Here is a 25,804-nt window from a genome sequence, read left to right as displayed (position 1 = left end):
CTTTAAAATACCTAAAAAAATCAATGCATACATTTGGAAAGTCCATAAACATTATTTATTTCTGTTGCAATCAAATTAGGCCAGATATGAAATTTCCAAGAAATCAATAATTCCGCTTACTCTATAGCACCGTCATCCATACTTTCCTGTTTTTGTTAGTTTGTTTGTATGTTTTGTTTTTGTTTTTTTTTGTCATCATTATGAACTCTTGGATCGTTTTGATGTTTCCATTTTCACTATGAGAAAAGATATTTTCGCCGTCTCATAGTTTTGCTTTTCTCTTTGGGCTACTAAGAACGTTACATTTCATGAGGAACTCGGTAGGAATTCCTAGAAAAGCAGAGGGCGCAAACCCCACCAGTACTCTTATACAGGCTTATATATATGCGTTATTCTGATTATTTTATTTTCTTAGTTGTGTAAATTTATTTCCTTGTCCAGTTTGTACTTGAATTATATTCTTGTCGTAAACATAGGAATTTTTGTTCCCATGTCAACTCTTTTAGATAATTATACATGCATACATAATACGGAAGAAAATGGACATAATCATATATCATTTCTGCTTGACTGTGTTTACAATAGTCCCTTGTGAGTCTGTATCTGGGTCATTCTATGACTACATGTTGTCAAAGTAAATATTTTTAGGTGCCAAATTTTACACCGATTAACAGATTTATATACATAAACATTTGTGTGCATGAATATTATTTATTTTATAAATGTTACAAAATAGATAAAAATAGGTGAGTTTATAAAATACAATCAAATATGGTCAATAAACATCATGTGCACTATGTCAAAAAGACTGTATAGTTTTTTTATCAAAAGGACGTAGGGTTTGGAATGAAATGGAACATATTTACAGGCTATTGTTTAACATGCATTATTTTTCCCTTAACGAACAACTTTTTTAAATACGGAATACAAAGATAGTTGTTCGGAACAATGTAAGGGTAGATAATCTGCCGTGCTGAATCCTATTGTGTAATATTGGCACTTATAATTACATCGATCTCTATTTTTATTACCTGTCATATATACTTACACACCGAGAAAGACAAGTCTTTAGAGAACCTGAATATGAAACGGTTGATACAACAGACATCCTAGTATTTCCAAGCATGAACAATGAAAATTTTGCTACTACGTCAGTGGGAATAATTTTATGATAATAATGAAGATCTGTGTTTATTGATCATGAAAAGTTTCTACTGATTTGTCAGTGCCATCACAATTTCTTAGTTTACCATGTTAGATTTCCCAATTTTAGGAACATAAAAAGGAGATATGATGACTTTTCGTATGACTACTATACTTAAGATTCGGGTGAACCGATGTAATGTTAAAAAAAATGAATAAATAAGACAGTAAAATGAATATTATACATAAATCATATAGGATATAACATAATGAAAAAAAAAAACGGACAAGCTCATTTTTGTTTCTAATTTTGCATTAATTATATTTTCAAATAAAAGGGGGATTCCAAAACCCGGACCTCCTCTGCCAATGCGATGATTAATCATAGATACATATCCAATATATACATATGACATTTGTTTCATTTTTTAGTCTAGAGCTCTCGAATTTTCAACCCAAAGGGCATTGGTTCGTGCGCATAAAAAAGACTTGTCTGCGTTTTACCTGTTTTATATTCTTATAGTTTTCTAGACTTGTAAGTATTAAAGAAAGGCTATTGTAGGAAATATGTCATATCTACAAATGTATTTAACAAATGCTGTTTACACCCGAGCAGAAGATGACTTGTGTTTCCAGAAATTGAATTATCAGAAGTATCCGCCAGGCAAAAAATGAGCTTCTAGAAATATGTCTATTTGCGTATGATCGACCGAGGATGCAGTTTCTACGTCGGATGTATGTCCTCGTCTGAAGTCCGCTTCTTTCTGCAAAAGGTCATGTCATTGTAAGTAAAGTTATATTCATGGCTATATTTCTAAGAACTTATCTTAAATACCATTAATATTCTTACTTGGTAAATTTCAGAGTGATATTTTTAATAATTCTTATCTTTTAGGGCAGTCAAGTACATAATAGTATTAAAGAGTTTTTGGCATAAAATGTTTGCCTGAAGCGACTTTTTAATTAGAAAATGACAAGGGAAAGAAAACATCGAAAACACTACTACAATAAACAACAAAACTTAAAAATCCCAAAAAAAGAAAGCTGACGCAGTAAAATTATGTTTTTTTATAGTTTCTACATTTCTTTCAGGAAAATAACACATAGCACGCAATTTCAAATTTTCGATTGTTTTTTTTTTTTTTTTTTTTTTTTCAACGCAATTTCAAATTTTCGATAGATTTTTGGAAAAGCAATTTCAAAATTTTGTTACAATTTCTTTTTTACGCCACTAAGTTAGCAGTATTTGACCAATCGGGAAACATAATTGTGATATGCATTTCCATAGAAGAGCGTCCTTATGGTCAAAAGGTAAAAAGTAAAACTATACCGACTGCGTCGCAATGAACAAATTTAAGATTTAATCAAAAAAGCATGAGATCGGAATTACTATATCCGCCGATAAGTTTCAGTGATGGGACATGATTTTAAATGAAAGTTGATCGTATCTTAAAATTGTTTCGGAACCTACTTTTTGAACATCCATCGTATATATGAATTAAATCTTTGTTCATTAATTATTTTGAATGACACAATGTATTTCATTCTAACTTTCATCTTACAAATATATTATAGTTCATCTACAATACACCATTGCCGACAACGTTAACGGACTGAGAACCCCATAATTTTGTTTGGAGAATATTGATTTTTTACTACATTAATTACCTTCTATGCCAAACAAGATACATGTGCACTACTGCAGTAAGTATGAGAAACACAAGCATTGTAGCAATGTAAACGTAGATTCCAGGAAAGTCATCTGTAACAAATATTACAAAACATTTTTTATCAGCAAAAGGCCTATCAGAACATATCACTGTTGATTTGATTCTTTAATTAATCGCACAATCATTACTATCAATACTATTGTATTACCTATATAATATTTTAAGGCAACGCAGGATTATTATTTCAATCTTATTGCGTTTAACTGTGCTAACTTTTTGTTGCGTTTAGATTCGATTTGTTTAATATTAAATAAGCAAATTAAGTTGGGGATCGGCTAATCAATTGTCTCCAATTAACTTTGTTCTGAATATAATAACACCTTCCACATCAAGCAAACTATTTAGATATTCTCTAAAACATACTTTATAATCAAGTAAACTGTTACCTTGTTCGCCATTGGTTGTTTCATCCTTGTGGCTATGTTTCAAAGTCCTATTATCATCATATAGATTTATTTATATTTTGATTGATATTAAAATTGTGACGTTTTGGCGGGAGAAAGTCCGAGAATGAAATGACCGACTTCAATTCACAGTGTGAATCATCGAATTTTTTATATATATACTTATATACTTTATATTTATATATGCGTTATATATACTTTTTTATTTCCTTGCGTATTAGAAGATAAAGAATATATTTCAAATGTATGTGAAGCGCTAAATCCTACAATATGTGTTTCTGTTTTAGACGAGTTATCAATAATATTTGTACCAGCAGTGCTAAAGATTGATGTAGTATTATCATGGTCCTTTTCGGTGCCTTCATTCTTTTGATTGATGTCGGTTTGGTCTTCTGGTTGGCTGTTATCTGAAGTATGATAAAACATTAGATGTCGTAAGATGATTTTACATTTTTTTTACAATTTTAAACAATTGCATCTATGCTACACTATCTTAACTAATTATGTTCCTATAATGGTGATTTGTCGTCAGCCATTGATCAGTATATTATTAGTTATTGATCCATCAACCGATTGAAATTTTTCATAACGTGACTCCTAAAACTGATCGAATTGATCTTCGGTTGTGAAAATGTGAGCGATCGTGTCAATCATCTTCTGTCAAACCCAGTAACGTGAATCAGTTTAAGGACTGTATGAGATGTTATTATGAGTACTGATCAAAATATGAGCCGTAAATACGATGTATTCAGTTTAAAGTGATACATATGGTAATCCAATGATTATCAACTGATTTTTTTGTGTTGGTTTGCTTCATATCATTATAATATGTTTGCGCAAAACATAAAATTATCTTGCAAAAAGCATATGACAATCGTTATGGTGTATCCATCTGCACCATAAAACTGATTTATTCAACGGGTCATAGTTTTCCTTTCCTCGTTAGTCTACCCCGGATTTGACTTTTTATGAGCAACTCGGCGGATGTTCCTAGAAAAGCAGAGGGCGCTTACCCTACAGGTGCACCTGGTTCATCCTCCCAGTTTTTAGTGGAGTCCGAGTTGCGCATTTGCCTTTGTTACTTTGTATGTATGATTTTGCTTACTTTATGTTCTTTGTTGTGTATGTCTGTTTTCCATGGCTGGTCTTTGTCCCTGGATTACATTCTTTTGATTACTGCTATAACATTGGTTCCTTTAATTGCTCTTTCAATATCAAGTATAAATTGACACTAATGTTAATCATATCACGCTCGATTAATAAAATGGTTATGTGCTGTAGTTCGTATGATTATCGAGTGTAGCAGGTTTGACTGTATAGTAACATATACCCGCGTTGAGACGTTTAGGTTTCCCGCACGCACGATACATGAACGCACGCTAAACGCTCACTAAATGCACAATAAACGAACACTTCTTTCTTGCTTTTAAACGCAAGATAAACGAACGCTGCTAGCGTGAGTTTAAACGCACGATAGACGAACTATCACAGCATTTAAATGCATGATAGACGAAAGATGACAAATTATAATATGAACAAATAATGATGAAATGGAAAATAGAAAATTGAATTTAAAAAATATATGAATTAATAATAGCAAATAATATACAAAAAACAGTTGAATCGAGGAAAAAATCAAAGTACAAAAATAAATGAACGCTTCCATCGTACGTTTAAACGAATGCTCGTATTGTGCGTTTAAACGAACGCTTCTATCGTGCTTTCATCGCGCGTTTAACTGAACGCAAAACGATAATAGATCCACAAACGCTAACATGGGAAAAACGTGAACGTTTCAAGGAATGTACATTTAAGCACCGCTTAAAATAAGTTGTTTACTCTGTTTGTCAAAGTGAATTGCTAGCTTTATTTTATTCTTATTTTATTTAAAATTAGTTAAATGTAAATTTTGTTTATGCAGAATTGTTGACCGAATTAAAAGTAAACCATTCCAATAATAAACTTTTTTAATAAAAGTTTTATTCGGTTTATTTCTTTATTTCAATACACACTTTCTGCTGCTTAACTTTGCACTAAAAGCGCTACTTGTAAGGTGATTTGGCAAATTTTATATTGGTTTTCGACATCCTTTTAGTATTAAGTATGGCCTCGGTCTGCTGTTATAGTACTCAGTCCTACCTCTCGACAGAAGAATCCTTCTGCAAATTGTTAAAATTTCTGGCCTTCACACGACGAGTATACAAATTATACAAAATAATATACATTTAATTTGAAACTGACTTACCCGAAACTGTATTGAGGAGAAGTCTAAAATATGGCTGAGGAGACACGTTATCACGTCTAGATTTACATATCCATTCCACTAATCCATTTGAACCTTTTAAAAAAATGAAGGCAAGGAAATTGTAAAGCTGTTTTTAAGTCCATGTAAAATACAGACAATCCTATGATAAAGGCCATTCAAGGTGTAGAAAACTCATTGAAGAATGGATACAATTGTTGGTCTCTTTATTATATTTTTTTTTTATTTTGTGAACTTGGTACTTTCTGTATTCAGATACGTATTATTGCGAAAAACATACATTCATCTCCTACTTAAACCAACCATATCAACCAAATTAAGATCATTGACTATTGCCATGTGTCAATTTCATACACAATCACTCACCTCAAAAGCGCAACATGTCAAACATGAAATGATTATGTGATATGTAAGTGTTCGTAATTAGACATAAAAATAACTTTAGTAGGTTTCAAATATGCATGAATCAACTCTTGATTGATTTTCATAAAACTGTAGTATACGGCAACATACTGAACTATACATGACCATTTTTTTTTTTTTTTTGGCATGGGCAATGAAAAAAATGAGAAGCCTAATATATCTATGATGTTGAATTTGTTATATTTTTTAAATATTTGATAAAGAAGAAGATGCAATGTAGAACAAATTGGGGGTTCACCTTTCTTTTTGGTTAATTACCTAGTGGGAACATTATCCTTGTAAAATTACATGGCATTTTGCGTAATATTTGTGAGCATGTCTCGCCATTAAGTTCCTCATTTGTCATCAGATCTGTTCCGATACTACAACAATTCATAGGAATCCTGACTTGGGATTTAATATAATTGTTCCTTTGTACTGTAACATAAATTTATTTCCGATACGTTTTGTATGTATTATAATAATATTAAGACAATAGAAGAATTCATATTACCATGATTTAACATCTACAGTTCTTGTATTGGGTAAATTTCCCACTCTTATGGTATATAAGGAATAAGGACAAGGATAAAGAAGGTGTTTAGGAGTTGATTAGTTTGAAAGGGGAGAATTAGGAAAAAAGTTTTTAAAGTATGTTTTATACGAAGCATATATCGAAAGAAATTAGAAATAACAGTTTAGATTATCATAAAAATATAAAACTCATTTTAATAATGTATGGGGGTTGGGGATTATTACAGGGAATTCTTTATAAGGAATGTTGGATGTTTTATGGTGTAAATGAGAGAAGTTTATACCTTCCAAGAACTGTACACAAACAAAATGAAATACAACTGTTACTTAAAGGATGTATAAGATAATCCTCTAGTCTAAAGAATAAATACACAGGTAATATTTGATTGTGTTTTAATGTAAAAAAAAAAAGGTTCTAAATTTCACCATTAAAAATATTGTTTTTCAAGTGGCCTAATTTGTCTTTTTGTCGGATTGATCCAATAGCTTCTGATACCACCAAAGCCAAAGACGTACCGGATATTATAAGGTGCAGGTGCGAATTTTTCGAGATTTGTCACACATGCCTGTTTATAATGTGACTTTTTTTCTTGTATTTTATTTTTTGGTATCCGGACCAATACGCTGTGACATAGTTATTCTATGTACGTTAAGAAAATACCAAAAAAATACCGGAAAGTTGAGTTAACTGGTATAATCCAAGGTTACGTTGTACAATTGCAAGATATAGATCTCTGTAAAATACTTATAATTACTACTGTTACTACTTTATGATATTTTATCACTTATTTGTAGATTTACCATTTTTAATAATATAAACAGGAACACCCTTCCCATTGGAACAGAAGAGTTCATTAGATCTTCTACAATATTTCTGATCTATACAATGATTTCTCCCAACTTCCAAGTAAACAAGTTGATCTACTGCCAGGTAATCAATACACAGACATACTGATTTCTATTATGAAACAAATATATTATCTTAATAAAAAATAAATAAATGCATATTGCGTCGGATATTCCAAACGTCAAGAGAAATGTGTATTAAATATATCAATGTATTAAACTAATCATGTAAAAAGATATCTTTGTATTGTCGGCATACTAAAAATTTGTTCAAATAAAATTTCTTATATTTCTGTATAACCTTACGAAATATGTAAAATAAGTGATTTCTCTTTCCATTAAACAACGTCTTGAACAGCTGTAAAAACTTTTTTCTACATTGGAACGGAATTGCGCGATGTTGAAAGACTCCCTTAAGGCCTCTGTGACTTCTTCTGTTGAATTGACGCCAATATTCTTTACATTTGCACAACCTGAAATATTTTTAGTAATGAAGTGAATTCATTTTGACAATTTTATATTCAACCTGAAAGGTTTCAATACATACATGGAGAAGAAGCAAATCATTTTAATCGGATTTATTACCGGAAAAAAACTTGTCGCTTGTGTGTTACTATCCTTAAACATTTGTAAGTCTGTAACATTATGTATTTCCGTTGCAATCAAATTATGTCAGTTGAAAAATGTCCAAGAATTCTGTTATTCCGCTAACCCTATGCCGCCGCTGTCCTTGATTGTGGTATTTGATGAAAGTGCGAACTGATCTAATAAAGTAAAATGAACACGATTGATTAAAAGGATTCAATTATTTAGATATGAAAACGCGTTTAATATTTATGAATGTTTTATAAACACTCATTGAAGAGAAATTATTATTAAATTTGGTAACCTTCAAAGGTTGCTAATACTGTGGCATTTGTTGTAACTACTTTACCACATTTTAACATCTTTGTGCGCGCTTAGAATCCCTAACTATGAAATTCTATTACCTTCAAAAGTTACCCACGCCGTTGCCTTTGTTGTACTTTCCATATCAACAGAAAGTGTATGAAGGCTATTTGTGTTTATCTCTTTTAACTCGGGATTCGTGACTATTAATTCTTGCTTTCCTGTCGAGCTTTCAAATATTTCATCTGTAAATTTCGAAGGATAGTTAGTAATCAACAATTCTATTTTTTAACGTTTTATGAACTGCAAATGTTTATGTCCTATATCTTAATCGTCAATTCACGCTGAAAAGTTATTTGTGTCCGTTTAGTTATTACATCATACTTATCAGGAAATTCTAAAAACCAAGGTTATTTCCGATTGATTTAGTATTATGTTTTGAGTTTTCAAAATTGTAATATTCCATTTACATAACCTGCTTACAAATATATTTTAATAGCTGTGTGGTAAAATATCTGCATGTATGTGATCATATTTTTCGGGGATTTGGTACATCGCATCTACCCAAAAGAACTTGAGATAAAGGATACTACAAACACTATGAAGTCAGCCTCATATCTTGACCTACACCTAGAAATCGATGGTAAAGAAAAACTGTTGACCAAACTTTACGACAAACGTGATGACTTTTCATTTAGAATTGTCAACTTTCCTTTCATCTGTGGCACCATCCCTTCGGCTCCTGCGTATGGAATGTTCATATCACAACTTATACCTTATGCCAGAGCTTGCCGAAACTACGCAGACTTTTTGTATTGCGCTAGAACTCTAACAAATAGGCTTCTGGAACAGGGTTATGTTGCTACAAGATTGAAGTCATCACTACAGTTTTATGGTCGTCATCATGAACTCGTGGATCGTTATGGTGTATCCATCAGCACCATGAAAACTGATTTATTCAACGGGTCATAGTTTACATTCCCTCGTTTGTCTACCCCGAACTTGACTTTTAATGAGCAACTCTTCGGGTGTTTCTAGAAAAGCAGAGGACGCGTACCCTACCGGTGCACCTGGTCCATGCTCCCAGTTTTAGTGGAGTCCGAGTTGCTCATTTGCTTTTGTTACTTTGTATGTATAATTTTAGTTAATTTTATGTCTGTTTTCCATGTCTGTTAACTTCATTAACTAAAATTTGGGAATTTCACTTGAATATTTCAACACTTTCACACTCCCAGCAAATGAAAATGTTATCGCAACGTACGATGTATAATGGAAATGAACGTAATTTTATATCCAAATATATATTGACATATTTTGAATGCATTTATTAAAGCATAATACACATTAAAGTCAAACTACATGTATGATGTTAACAATCATAAAAAAAAATACGACGAACAGAAGAACACTATAAACTATAATCGATTAAAAGTTTCGTGTTTTTCAGTTAGGTACCGTAATACACTAATAACTGAGATAAATACTTCTGGCCGACACGATCATTCGTGTATCGTGTTTTGTACAACGTGCTTCATGTGCGTGTTTCGTTGGTATCGTGTGAGCGGCATTTGGAGCATTACACGTTTCAGGAGGTGAAGTATAGTCAGTATAGTCATTTCAAAGTTCTAAACGGGAAATACTCGAATCCGATTTATACTAATAATATATTCTGATTTTTCCAAATTGTCGTTGTCTTTTTAGGTAATTTATTTTCAATTTTGTTATAGTTCAGAGTTAAAAAAAGCTGTGTAACAATTATTGTTTTCATTTCCTTTTACCTCCATATCCATCATTGACATTTTGACGTTTAGTTCAGAAGATATCTTTTTTTTTTTTTTTTTTTTTTGCTTTTGGTTTGTGTAGTCCATGTATGCGTTGTATATTATTTATGTGTGGTATATTATTAAGATATTTTAACAATTTTCCTTTACCTGCAAATGGAGTCCGATTAGATGCCTTTTCTGTAACTTGCTTATCTTTAGGTAGAATCGTTTCACCTTGCATCTTTTCCGACGTCATACTCTTGACCTGCCGTTCTATTGAATTCTCACTGACAGCTTCTACGAATATTGGAAGAAAGTAAACAATACACCACTTATGTTTGAGGAACATGTTTAAAATTCACTTGAAAACACTTTTTATTCTTGCAATCAAATGAGTTAAACAGGAAAGCCTAACATTACATTTCATTTGCGTGGAGTTTTATAGGATGGAATTATATTTAGGATAAACAGGAAGTGCAGAAAACATCGAGAGACGAAAATATCATAAAATAGTTTTGTACTAGTCGTGAGAAACTTAGAGCAGTCAACGATTGATACTATTAATATTTTGTTTTGAAACATATTAATTTTCACACTCATTGAAGTCAAATAGGTGAATGCCTATAATTTCATATTAAATACAAATGCATTTTACCGTTGACATGTTTTAGATGCATATCATAGGTTATATCGTATTTCAAGATATAAAAGATGCAAAATAAAAAGATGAACTTAACGTTTTATATTTTCACCCTCTTTATAATTTAATTGATTAAAAATTAAATTTAATACTTCGATGTTCCCTACACCATGAGATTTGGTGCTTTGTGATCGGTGTAAGAGCGCCTGCGCACTTGTCCCGAAGGAAATATCGGTGTCATAAAACTAGAGAAATTTTCAAGGTCAATGGAAATATGAATTACAAATCAACAAATCTGATCAATTGTGTAATATGTCTAATTTGTCGTGATCAGTACATTGGCCAAACTTGGGATGCAATATTCGAGTCCATAAACAACAGATTTACAGACGTCTTGTGTAGGGTACATTTGTATGTAATTGGACGTAGAAAATTCCGTATTTTCCTTTTGCGAAATATTTACGGAAAATAAGGCTATCTGCGTAGCAAAAGAAGTATATCTTATACAAAAATATAACTCTTGTTAAAACAAAAAGGGAAACGAAAGTGAAAAGTAAGCGGAAATCAGTTGCTACATTACTAGAAAAAATGTCGCAAAACAATGACTTAAGAACGCCAACACAATAGCATGGATGTTTGAAGAGTCGCATCCACGAAAGTCCTAACAGTGTACCTATTATTCATAATGTGACTTTCTCTGTGTTTTCCGATTGAATTTTATGATTCAATTGTACCAAGGAATATTTTAAATTATACTGGATACATAAACTTCATAAAAAGTTAAAGTTGAACATAGCAAAATACGATGTAGCAACTCAAATTATTTGATTTCAACAAACGAGCCTTGGCGAATTATAAACATTTTTCTTTCTGATTCCTCCTATGATTTGGCCGCTTGATATACTTAATCTTTCATTGCGAGAATTCTAGCCATCCTCTGTCTTCATGTATGACGTCACCAGTTGTTGAGGGAAACAATGTAAAACGTCACAACGTCGCCTACGACCAGAAATGTTTTGTAGCTAATGAAACATACATTTATGACCACATAATCACAACGGCAAATTTTCCATATCACATCGTGCCATGATGTGATATAGCAAAATATCTGGTGAAGTAGATAAAACGTTTTGTCAATTTTATTTATCAAACTGTGAGTTCTTTTTTGGTGATGATAAAGCAAACTTAGATTTCTTTTTTGGTAATGGTAAAGAATATACATCAAAGATATTCAAATAATGTACATATATACAATTATCACATTGACTTAATAAGTAGCTAAAAGAAAATGTGCCTTTGTAATTTTTCGTAGATTATCTAGCAACAATTGTATGTGCTTGTATTCGGGCAAGCAGCTCTTCAAATAAGTTCATGCTTCCAATTTTTAATGCAGTCCGAGTTGCTCAGTTGCTTGTGTTACTTTGTATGTATTATTTTAGTTAACTAATTTTCTTTGTTGTGTATGTCTGTTTGCCATGTTCGGACTTTGTTCCTAGAAATTAAAAAAAACAAATCAGACATAATTTATTTGTTTTAAATGTTGTTACAACTAGTTAAGACGATACATTTAATTTCCACAACTCGATGTTTATATTTCCCAATTAGTTCGATATACCCGTGTTGGTAGAGAGGTTTTAACTTTAATGAATGAAAACTCAGTATAACCGGTAAATTGTTGAGTCAAGGTTTTCGTTACCATATATTAGTTATCAGTTTTACAAAATTCTTCTATAAATAAAAAGATGAGATGCTGAAGTATGGTTGTACCTGTCGTAATTTAATTAAAAAATGGGGTTTCACATCCTAGTTTTTTTTTACTGCAATATAATAAATACACATCGAAAGGTTAAGGAGAATCATTGAAGTCTGGAAATACATTTGAATAAACTTATAATCCTTCACGGTTATCTTCAATATATCATTGTTAAATCTCAATTATGTATTATTTGTTCTAATATTGAATCTCTTGTTAAGAAATAAAATCATAAATTACTCTATACGAAGGTACTCTATTCTGCTTTCTAGTATACCGATGACTTTAATAGTTCTTTTACAAAGTTCAAGATAAATGAATCCCGCGTAATATTATCATGTTAATGTGCTATATAAACGTGATTACTTTTTTTATCTTGGCATTAACACGAATACCTTATACTTATACATTTTATGAAATTGTTTCACTAAATCTAATTGGACGTATTTTTATTGATACTTTTGTTTGAATAATCAAGGTGTACCTATCTGTTACATTTGGGTTTTAAACAAGTTAACAGAAAAAGTGATTACTTTTGTGAGGTATTTACAGCTTGTTGTCTTCTGTCCTATTTGTTAAAGTGTTTGTTTTCTGTATCAGTTTCAAGAGTTAGATCAGATTCGACAGCATTAATAGTTTGATTTATTAGTGTATTTCCCTACCACTGTCCCATGTTAGTGGAGGGGTTGAGCACTCAAAATTTGTAAACTTGTTTAACCCCGCCACATACGTAATGTGCTTGTTGTCATGAGCCAGGAACATGTAGTCAAGTGGTTGTCGTTTTTTTTTTTTTTTTTTTTAACGTTTTTCGTTTTTCGTCTCTTAGAACAGTTTATGTTAATTTGTTTTGGGGCCTTTTTTACAGCTTGCTTTATGGTATGGGTTTGGCTATCATTATAAGACCGTATGGTGACCTGTAGGTGTGTAATTGTTCGTTGCTTGGTATTTGGCGGATGGCTGTCTCATTGGAAATTTCCTTTGTTATTGAAAGCTCAAACACAACAAATCGTGTTGTTCATTTAAATACCTCACATGGTGTTGTTGATAACGCATTCCTAGCACAACGGATCTTGTTCCGGTAGAAATGTGAATGAAAAGCAATGTGGTATACTTGTATACTTTTATATATATATATAAACGTCTAATAAAGTTTAACATCACCAGATGATATATGAGCATAAAACTCACAAAACATAAAACTTAAAACTTAAAAGTTTTGTGAGTTTTATGCTCATATAGTTTTATGAGTTTTTGCTGAGGAAGGATATCTGTTATCCGAAAAATTCAATTTAAATTTTACCATCATCTGGCGATGTTAAACATATTTAGACGTTTATTTAATTTATTGTTATGTTTCGCATCGTTTTTAACGATCAATCACCCCGTAAGAGTGATTGTTGACTAATATTTAGACGATTAATTATATATATATATAATACAACAAGAGACGTGAATTCTTTTAGAAATATAAAATATATATTAATTATAATGACAAACAAAGAGGAATAACTCTAATTGACTAGGCTGACTAGATGTAATAAGTTACTTTGTGTAAAATTCTAGCTAAAACGATAAATTGTAAATAGGTTGAAAATACCTTTATACAACAAAAAATGTAAAAAAAAAATAAAAAGAGACAAAACACATATTATGCTGTGCAAGTCTAACAAATGTATTTACAGAAATTTATATTGCACTTTTAAAGGACTTCCACTTGCGATTCACTAAGCCTTTATCCGACAGAAACAGAAATGTTTTATAGCTCAAGATCAAATTAGCATCATAAAACAAAATTAAACGAATCGTGTATGCATGGCAAAATCAGACATTAAATCACAGAGCGATTTCAAAAACTTTTTTTCAAGGTGTTTTGGAAAAGCAGTGGACGCTTACCCTGCCGATGCACCTGTGCATTGCTCCCATTGTTCAGTGGAGTCTGAGTTGCTCGTTTACTTTTGCTTCTCTGTATTCATTATTTTGGTAATTTTATGTTTTTTGTGTGTGTCTGCTTTCCATGACTGGTCTTTGTCCCTAACAGTTGAATCAAGGAAATAACCAAAGTACAAAAATAAACGAACCCTTCTTTCGTGCGCTTAAACGACCGCTCGCACATGTACATTGTATCGTCCGTTTAAACGATTGCTCCTTTCGTGCGTTTTAACGAACGCTCCTAGCGTGTGTTTATAGTGCGTTTAAACGATGTATAAACGCACGTTAAACGATGCACGAACACTAAAATAGGAAACGTGAACCTTTTAAGAAATGTACAACATGAGCGACACATTAAAGAACATCATGTACGAAGAATGATAAAAATACAGATACGCGTAATTACCATTTTAAACATTTTTTTTACAAATTTACATGAATTAAACATATTTATTTCAATAAAAGGAGATCATCGGGCTCTTTGAATAAAATCATGGCCGATGAATAGATACTAATTTCCATTATAATAAAACTATTAAAATAATAAACTTCAACATTTGTCGTAAATTTGACGCAATGAACTCATAATTTGGCGACATTGTAACTTTTCCTGTACTTATTGTATTCTTTAGATTCTTTAGATTATTTTGAAACGTCATCGTCGCATTATAACTGTGTGTCATTTTGTACGTATTAGTGTAGTAAGATTACATTCATCAGCACACACTCTTATCACATATCGTCTATTTCTGCATCTAATCAATATTTACATACTACACCGTATTTTTTTCGACTCAGACTGCAAAATGTCGCTTTTTACCCTTTGACCTTAAGGACCCACTTCTATGGAAGCGCAAGTCACATGATGGCAATACTGTTTCCCGATTGGCCAAATACTGCTAATAAGTGGCATTCGAAATAAAACTGTACAGAAAATGTTATTTTCTTGACACAAATGAAGAAGAAACTTTAAAGTAATTAAAGGAACATAATTTTACTGCGTCGGCTATATTTTGTCAAGATAGTACTTGTTTTTTTCAATAATGCTTTATACAGACGTTGTAGCGCGAGCATTGTCGCTTCTTTCCTGAGCACATGGGAAATCTGAAAGGGAAACTTTCTCGACGCTCGAGCTTCTGTGAATTTGTAGTGGATGAAGCGGATGTAGAAACTGTTCTTGCGAAAGATTTATGTCAACGGCTAAAAATTTATTCTTTCTGAAAAAAAATATTTCCATCGATAATAAAGATATACACAAATAAATATTTGAAATGATTTTTTTCATTTAATTTGCGATACACTCTATGTTCTAATAAACTGTAGCATGAAATGTTGTTGTTATTGTTGCTTGTTTTTGCAATAAATTGTTGTCTTTAATAGATAAGAAAATCCCTGTTTTTATTAGCAATGAGATGCTTGCTCGTGACTCTAGAATGTACCTTCCAATGCAAATATGAATGCAGATTTCAATAGGAAGCATTCTTTTAATTTTATTTTTATTTTTTTGCATTAAAAACTAGAGTCTTACGCTCAATTTTTCATCATTGAAATTCTCTTTGAATTCACTTAATATCTGAAGTAAATATATCGATATAAAGTTTTAAATACCTAATTTTCTGTAAGAGAAGAGCAGCAAGAATAACAATCAACAGCAACAACAACAATAAATTGATTAAAAGTATACCACTGTCTTCATCTATGAATATAATAACATTGTAAAATGTGTATAAAAGTAATTATTATAATGTTTTCTATTATGTTATAATATTGTATGTGATGGAAACCGTTTTTCTCATGTTTTATTTTTAAATAAAATCAGTAAATGTGTACATTTAAACCATTTCATCTATGAATATAATGTATATTGTAACATGTGTATAAAAGTAATAATTATAATGTTTCCTATTCAGTTATATCATTATATATGATGAAAACCGTAAATCCGTAAATGTATGAATTCAAAGAGTAATCAAGGGAACCAAGATTATAGCGGTAATCAAAAGAATGTAATCCAGGGACAAAGACCAGACATGGAAAACAGACATACACAACAAAGTACATAAAGTAACTAAAATTATACATACAAAGTAACAAAAGTAAATGAACAACTCGGACTCCACTAAAAACTGGGAGCAAGGACCAGGTGCACCGGTAGGGTAAGCGTCCTCTGCTTTTCTAGAAACACCCGCCGAGTTGCTCATAAAAAGTCAAGTCCGGGGTAGACAAACGAGGAAAGGAAAACTATGCCCCGTTGAATAAATCAGTTTTCATGGTGCTGATGGATATACATATAAAACTTCTGCAGTGATGACTTCAATCTTGTAGCAACATAATCCTGTTCCAGAAGCCTATTTGTCAGAGTTCTAGCGCGATACAAAAAGTCTGCGTAGTTTCGGCAAGCTCTGGCATAACGTATAAGTTGTGATATGAACACTCCATACAAAACCATTTTCTCACAAAACGAAAGCCCAAAGCTGAATGTGAGTTAGTAGACTTATTTTACTCATCGATAAACTTTAGGAAAATAACTGTTAATTTTATGGTTTATTAAGTCTTTTAAATGCGTTTTAACTGCTATTGTGTAAATGTTGAAATGCAATAGGTACATGTTATGACCTGATCGATTAGATATATTCTGAATCACTCGCAAGTTGCTTCTCATTAAGCATTTTATCCTGAATTTCGAAAAGATAAAATTTTACTGAATTAAATATTATTTTGTTCACCCAACAGTTTAACAGCGTTGATTTGATTGAGCTAGTGTTACTGTCGGCAGTGGTCAAACTGATTCCATTTACGGTAGATGTTTGTGAAGCTAGAACTGAAAAAAAATCTTTAGAAATCAACTAAAATCTGCGTCATTTCTAAAGGTATGGTTAATCGTCTTTGACAAATGCATGCATATAATAAGTAAATGTACGGAAATGTTACCACAACAACATTTTATCATCGGTCTCTCTTTTTGATAGTTCCCTAGTGAGTAAGTAAAGATAACAGTTTAACATACTTAAAGTGTTGTTTAAAAAAAAGAATTATTAGAGAGAATAATCAAGGGAATCAAGGTTACAGCGGCAATCAAGCGAATTCAATCCAGGGACAAAGACCGAGCATATAGATTCATCAAACCTGAATGAGTTTATGAAATTATTTTTTTACCCTGTATTATATTACAAAGTCAAACCTAGGATTACGTGGATCGAATATATCTCCATCTTGATTGAAAAAAATGATAATTTCTAGTGTAAAATAATAATAATGCTAGGTCTAAGATTTAATAGCTTCACTAATATATGTATAATTTGGACATTAGTTGTGGCTTTTTTAAGATGCAAAATTATTAGCATCATATTGTTCATGTATGTACATGAGTAGCAACCATGCAAACATAATTTGGTCTACATTTAAATTGTGTTACATATTGCCAAGACAATCAAGGGAACCAATATTCCAGCGGAAGTCAACAGAATGTAATCCAGTGACAAAAAAAAAACAGGCATGGAAAATGGACACGCACAACAAAGAACATGAAATAACCAAAATAATACATACAATGTGACTAAAGTAAATGAGCTCGGACTTCACTAAGCAATGGGAGAAATGATTAGGTGCATTGGTATTGTAACCGTCTTTTGCTTTTCTCGAAACACCCGCCGAGTTCTCAGAAGGTCAAGTCCAGGGTAGACCAAAGAGGAAAGGAAACCAATGATACGTTGAACAAAGCAGAATTTATGGTGCAGATGGATACACCGTAACGTCCTCGAGTATTTACTATTTCATTGAAAAAATATTTCATTGCACTACCTCATTGGACTGATACTTCACAATGATAAACATGTGTATCTAAAGCATTTACAGGGTGTCCTGATTATTGAGTAATTGTGCCTTACAGCATACAAGAACATTGTCTTAAATTGTTTATTTTTGTTTTCTGGTCTATTTATGTTTTGATCCGTCATCAAGTTAAGCAATTCATTCATCTTCAATGGTTTATTTTGTTTGTCTGTGGTTCATGAAAGACAGAAAAGCACTCTAGATAGATTGATCTTGGTGTTTCATGCATTTCAGGGAGCTAACGGTTGATCAGTCATACCCTTGGTAAAGCACTTAGCCGAATCTTCATTGTACCAGCTTATAGACGCAACTTCTTGTGGGTACGCATATCAACCGTTGCGACCTGATCGGAAATCTTTTTTTTTTTTATTCCGAGCAAACCAGTCGTCACGTTTTACACCAATAATATTTTGTGCTCCGCCAAAAGGTAGTGAAAACCAAGTTTAAGTCTTTGGTGTGATTTGGCTCAGAATCAAAACCACAAACTCCCGCGGTCAAAACAAGTCCGTTGCCGACGATCACCTAAACCCTAAAGTGAACTTTCCACAGGTGCTAAGGCAAAAATAGCTCCGTCAATTTGCATACAAATGTAATATCGTCCAATTTCCTCACAATTAAATTTACAAATAAAACACAAAAAACATTATATGTGGTAGTATGTCCATTTGAAGAATCAGCTGATTATTATTTATGAGCACTTCGCAAATTCATAATACAGTTCCAGTTAATGCATATAATGTACTTTGGTAACCAATAAAATATTAGCGGTTTTCCTGGGTTACCTTTTTTTAGAAACATCTGACACCAAATGAAACTAGTTATTAGAAGTACAGAAATATAAAAAAAAAACGACTCGAGTTATACCACGTCATAAGTGACAATAAGGAGATATCACCTATACCACATTTTATTATATTTCTTTAAATGAAGCGTATCCAGACCCTTGTCCTGATTTATTGACAAATTAATAGAATAGAAACAAAGTGCAGGAAGATTGTGTCTACATATTTACATGATACACAATGATTTTTATAATGGTTACTTTTCGAATGTTTTGTGAAATGCATGTATATATAGTGGCAACACCATCAGCGACAGACCCGCACATAAATAAACTCTTAAGTTTCAGAACTAATAAACTTATGAATATTATTAAAACAACAAGATAACTTCCTCGGTAGTACAAAAAGTCATCATAAAAAATACTTGCAGCATATTTTGACAATTGATTTTCTTGCGCCTAGATGGCCTTGCAAAAGTAACTACTGTTTGAGCAAGGCACACTAACCTGCTAATTTGTTATCCCTCATACATACAAATATGAAAAGAACAAAAACTGTACAGGTGATACATTGAAAAATCATATTGCCAGCTTTCTAAACAAACCTATCATCTAAATACCGTTCATTTCACAGGAAGTTTTTACATTTTCTCTTTGATCATATGGTATAGTTTTTTTTTATATTCATATATGGTTTGAAATGCTAAGTTTTTTTATCTAAATTTATAACTCAAATACAAATTAACCTTGACTGAGATACGTATCAAGCATTTTCCCAGTATTGATTTGACGCCGGTTTCCTGAATACATGAGTGCACAAGCACCGATAAGTATTTTTTTCAAATTTAAATTTGTCCTTGAATCTATATTAAACTATACAAAACTATTTTCTAAAAATCTCATGCAATTAAACGTTAATGTGACTGTTGCTGCTTCATTGCTGTTTATCTTGACGGAGAGAGTTATAAGAGTAATCAAAGGAAACACGGTTATAGTGGTAATCAAAATAATGTAATCCAGGGACAAAGAGTACATATGGTGCCGTAACATGTTAGATCTTATTTTTGTGTGCATTTACTTTTCTGTTAATTTTGAAATAAATCATTACAACAATTAAATTTTAGATCAAATGTGTACAAAACTACAGTATATCTTAATTTCAAAAGATTACATACAAATGACATATTTTTCATTCCATGTTCAACACCCTGTAAAGTCAATGGGCAAGTCTAACTGTGATTATTGATGATATTTGAAGAGAACAATGAAAAATATTGTCATTTTTTTTAAATTCATTTGCAGGATGTCTGTAAGCCTAGTGCAAACTATTTTGAACATATTTTTTAAATATTGTTCGTAATTATCTTCCTGCTGACAAACTGTCTTCGCCTTTTTTACGATTGGATATATTTCGTTATGTGATAACAGCAAAGCTTCATAATGTTTGATTTATGTTTTATAATATATTGAGGATTGGATTGATGTCAATAATAGTTTACATCCGGTTTGTGATTGTATTCATCTTGCAGTAGTTATTGAAAAAAATATTTAAATAAAAACGTTTTTGAGAACAAACATATATTAAAAGTTAAAACTATAATTAAAACTTCTAATTAAATAAAGTGTTATGTTTTGTATTTAGTGGAAATTTGAACAAACAATGTGTAATGGTGGACCTCAGGAATGAAACAGTACAGTTTTAGAGCCTATAGCGACAATAACTTACAAAATATTTATACATAGTGAATTTTATTTAAATTGTTTTGAGTTTCAACGAGATTACAAACTTATTTTGCTATCATTTGGAAGCTTAGTGGATACAGCACTAGTTTAACACTCATTTTTTTTAAATTTAATTAATCCAATACCAATGCAGTAGTAACAATCTACAATATTACATTTCGATAAAAGTTCCATCCTTTGTCGCCATTCGAATGCAATACTTGACAATCGCTATATACGTATTCACGAACATAACATTTTTTGCATGCCAATGGTAAGGGTTTAATTGTATACATGAAAGCAAAAATCTTTGAACAAATATATACTGTGTAAATAGTTTATTTCGTGCTCACAGAGATAATAGGTTTTTTATGGTTGTTCAAATCGTTGTTTAATGAATCTAGATTTTGTTTTTTTTTTCTTATTTGTAAGTTTACAACCTTAATTTTCATCGTGTCTTGTTTTGTTTTGTCCCCAATACGATAACGTACTGACTGACAGTAGTTTTAACAATGGTAAAATGCAAATATGTCTATTGTCGTATTTTTGAAATACAGAACTATTATTTTACCATAGAAAAGAAGAATGTTAGTGCTTCCGAAATTGCCATACCTCCATATCGTTGCAGTGTTGGAACAGATCTAATGACAATTTATGAACTTCACGACGGCACATGCTCAAAGGAATTACGTAAACATTCGTGGAATGTTAAAGGGTTATTTTTCTTTAAATAGGTAATAAATGTCAAACAAAGGAAACCATTTCAAGTATCTGTACCAAGCTTCTTCAGACTACTTCAAGATCAAATATTTTCTGTCTGTTCATCTGTTTATTCTTTATACAAAATGTTATTGAATGTGTGTCGCTCATATTTATAGGCTATAAAGTGAATAAAATATAAAACTGGTATTTTTATTTTTTTTTTTTTTTTTTTTGTATTTAAGAACCACTGGGTCAATACCACTGCTGTTGGACCTGAAGTCCCCCAGGGTATTCACTAACCCAGTGTTAGACTTGTGTGACCCCGAATAATATCACATATTATCTACCCTTTTAACGAAATTTTGCAGTATTCCAAATTTAAAAATACGTAAAACACCGAAGCTTCACTCCTTGAATTGCATATGGTAGAACCTTTCGGTGATGGATTTGACTTCCTCTTTCGATATATTTGGTTATGTGTACTTTTTGTATACAACTTATATTTTGATTATGATCTTCCTACATATTTCATTGTAATGCTGCAGATGAGAGGTTACTCCTTGAAACACGTGTACAGCATATCGAAATTTACAATATATAAATCTGGTAAAGGCAATAGGTAAACATTTCCACAGGCCTAGAATTTGCTCCTTGATTTTGTTGTCCGATTTTCTTACGAAGATTTCTATTATTTCGCAATTATTTATGACATAACCTAGTACGTGCTACTTATAAGTCTATAAATAAGTAAAAAAAACTATCCTTGTAGAGTAGTTACTGTAAAGCAGTGTACTGAGTGCCGAGATCTGTATTTGAAAACAAAAAAATAAATTAAGAAGTCTAGTCAACAAAGGCAACAAGACTATTATTCTTTCTTTGTAATTACGATTGATATATGGTACTATAGTAAATTAGTGTGAAGTATTAGTATAATAACAATAAAATAATAGTTTTAATAACGGATTATTTAGTTTGAAGAGATTATATCTCTGTAGACGTAGTGAAATAGAAGCAGATAGACACTCTAATTGCTTTTATCAAAAATGGATTTTATCAAACTCAAGTATACCTCATTTTGAACAAAAATGTGAAATTCAAGAAAAAATATCGTTTTCTTACATCATATTTTCTTCATGTGTCCTAAAACGAACAAAAGAACTGCTTTGAGGACATTCCACTTGTTGATCGTCATATTCAAATTATGTATGGTCACATATTAATACGGATAACACGAACGCGAATATCCCGTAACAATTTCACTGCCTTACACATAATCATGAGCAACCGATGTGCATTATTACCATACTAATTGGATATTACAATTCTTTTTACAGTTAAAATGATATTTTATTTCAAGAACGTTATTGATTAATTATGCATAATTATAAGCCGAAATTATCCGTTGTCATGACAGTATATTAGATAATTACATCACATTTTCCCTACTTTTGATTGACGTTCAGCCTCATTATTTGGAAGTCTACGGTAAGCTAATATTTTATGCACAACTAAACATAATATTACACAATGTACAATTCTTTGACAAAACCAAAGTATGAGTGTCGATAGTTTCTTAAAGAAAGTAGAAACCTCAACTAATATCATACGGATAATATCAAATCTTGGGATAAAATAAGAGAAACTATTGTAAGTTTCAGCTGTATATTGAATTGTTGGTGAAATGTTATCGTTCACATTCGGGTTCAGATTCAGTAATAATAATAAACATGCAGCTTTTCAAACTTACAACTACGAATAAAAAAAATCATGAAATCTGTTATGTAAAAGGAATATTGCAATTTTGAAAAATTAAAACATTATATTGGTATAAATAGGATAGAGCTGCGATTACTTGCATTTCCTGATTAGTACGAAGCAATGATAAATAAATACACTTAACGACAGTTAAATTTAGATATATGATGTAGCAAAAACTGAAATAAAAAAGTTAATTGTAAAATACATATACATATATGGATAAAATAGTTATAGGCATTCAGATATTTAATTTCTATCAGTTTCTATAACATTTAAACACTGGTACAAAATGTACCAACTGGGAACCAAGGTTACAGCGAAATTGTTTTAAATTCGTTAATATGAATTTTGATTAGTTCAAAACCGTATATATATGTATATATACATATTGTTGTCTCTCGGTTTTCTTGTTCATACTAAACAGAGGGTTTGCCTATCCTTAACAAGACGCAATTTAATTGTAGGATAGTTTTGTTGAACTTGACTGCAAGCATTTGAAGTGTTTTGTAAATATGTCCCTCAAAACAGGTGGTTTATTTTTTACATTCTTCAAATATTCATCGAATATGTGTATGAAAGTTCGACAGAAAAGCAAGGATTCAAAGTCAAGAATATGACTTCGAAAGTAATGCAGGATGAAATAGTCAGCGGCCAAGCCTGGTGATAACAAAAGATTTGACTACATTTGCAGGTAAAACCAAAATAATAGTCGAAATTTAATATAAGCGCAAAATATAGAATTTTCATTTGCTAGCAGATGAACTTATGATGTATACGATCAAGAAAGATTTGATTTCCAACCGACAGACTCTAATGTTTTACATAAGTGTCCTGGTTTTATGTGCTAAATTTAAAATTTCAATTTAGCGCATGAGTATTAACCGGAAAGTTTCCAGAAGGTCGAGACACTCTCAAATCAAACATTTTGTCGACGTCAAAATTGTTTTGTACTGATCAAAACAAATATAAGAAAGCGAAGAATTATATTTTCCGTAGAAGCAGAGAACAGTTTAGGGTGTATCAATAATTTAAGAGTCTTAAACGGCAATGATTAACCCGCAAATTTCAGTTTCAATTTTTTGAAAAATTCATGAAACCACAACAATTTTCTAAACTTAAGATAATTAAGGGGAAGGATGTGATCACGCCAAAGTATTTTAACACCGCCGCATTTTTTGTACCTGTCCCAAGTCTCATTGCAGTTAAGACACTTTTTTTGCCTGTACCAAGTCAGGAATTTTTGGCATCTAAACAAAGAATTTATTGAAACAAGACAATATTATTGCGTTAACATTTTTTTTTAGGGGGGGTGATGTTCGGTTTTTGTTTTTTGTTTTTTGTTTTTTTTGTTTTTGTTTTTGTTTTTGTTTTTTTTTTTTTGTCAGTTAACATAAGGTTTTAATTTGTAACTGTTGAACAGTCACAACAAAACGACTAGGGATGAGTTTATTGTAGGATATTTTTGTTAGTCAAATTGTTGATATGCATGATATCTACATTCTTCAATATTCAATTTACAGATATTGTATAGGTTTTTTTCTTTGTTCATGCATGTGTACATGTAGTGTTTTATAATCCCACTTGCAAATGGGGGTATATAAATTGATAGGGCTGTCCGTTCTTCCGTCAGTACTCCCTTCCGTTCTTTCTCCATTACGTAAAGGGGACCATCTCTTATCCGTTTTCCCTCGTACACCGCTGATTGATATTTTATGTATATTTATGGAATCTTTGAAAGATATTCGTATTGTGTTCCCCTACTGTCATGATTAATAAATGGTCTGTGTAAAGTGGCTCGTTCAAAAGATAACAACGAAGAAAAGCCGTAGTGGGACAATACTCAAAGCGTTTCCTGATAATTGATCTTTAAAGCTTGTTATCCGGGATCCATTCAGGACAATTTTATTTAGCACCTATAGTTTGTAAGTTGTCATTAATCTGATTTTATATACTAGATTAATTATTTTTATTTTGCGACATTATTTTTTTTTATCCTCCACCATGAGTTTTAATACGGCTAACGACATACTCCTTGTAATGAAAGTATATGTCAAAAACCTTAAATAGTAAAGAAAAGAGGATTGTGAGAATGTTTTCGTTCGATTAAGTTATTCTAATTTTAGGAGGGACTACCTCTAAGATACAAATAACAATGTAGAAACTCATTGATAGTAAGTTTATTGACTATATTGTAGCTTTTTTTTCATTTCAACTATTAGTCACCTGTAAAGATAAGTTGATAGTACATGATGGGAAACTAGCAATAACCTAAATTTCAGAAAGTATACTCTGTGCAACAAATATTTCAATTAGTAAATATTTCAGGTTTTGCTGATGTACTGTTCAGTTAAAATAACAAAAAAAAGCAATACTTTTTTTGTCTATCATTATCATAAGTTCAACAATGATATCGTTTTTTTTTTTCGGAGAGCGCCCATGGCATGCATTGGGTGGCACATGACTGATTTTGATTTCTAATAAAGTTCACAAATGCATCCTTTCTCAAAATTGAATGTTGGCTTTTTTAATTAACCGATTCAAGAGAAATAAATTACATAAAAAGCATTTAATTTCATAGAAAAAGGGAGATAACTCTAAATTTTATGCAAAATTTGGTTCTTTGTAAGGGAATTATACTATAATTTCCAGAGCCATCCCTTGTCGATTTAATGAGTAATCAAGGGAACCAAGGTTATAGCGGTAATCAAAAGAATG

The 25,804-nt window shown here is 31.4% G+C and overlaps 1 protein-coding gene across 1 annotated transcript; it reads right to left on the bottom strand.

The window, feature by feature from the left end:
- Positions 1 to 724: 724 nt before the first annotated feature.
- LOC148620045 (uncharacterized) lies at positions 725 to 10,387 on the bottom strand. Its single transcript, XM_088580629.1, has 9 exons — positions 10,142 to 10,387; positions 8,312 to 8,455; positions 7,629 to 7,795; positions 7,278 to 7,434; positions 6,222 to 6,380; positions 5,523 to 5,615; positions 3,589 to 3,684; positions 2,812 to 2,905; positions 725 to 1,907 (listed from the first exon to the last, which is right to left on the bottom strand). The coding sequence occupies exons 1-9, from the start codon at positions 10,320 to 10,322 to the stop codon at positions 1,868 to 1,870; spliced, it is 1,131 nt and encodes a 376-aa protein (XP_088436755.1). The 5' UTR covers positions 10,323 to 10,387; the 3' UTR covers positions 725 to 1,867.
- Positions 10,388 to 25,804: the final 15,417 nt, after the last annotated feature.

This window comes from Perna viridis, chromosome 4, assembly GCF_037379345.1.
Source record: "Perna viridis isolate PV_CMFRI_1.1 ecotype Kerala chromosome 4, ASM3737934v1, whole genome shotgun sequence".
Classification (NCBI taxonomy): Eukaryota; Metazoa; Mollusca; class Bivalvia; order Mytilida; family Mytilidae; genus Perna; species Perna viridis.
The sequence above is the reverse complement of the archived record's forward strand: the minus strand, read 5'-3'. Positions and strand labels throughout refer to the sequence as shown.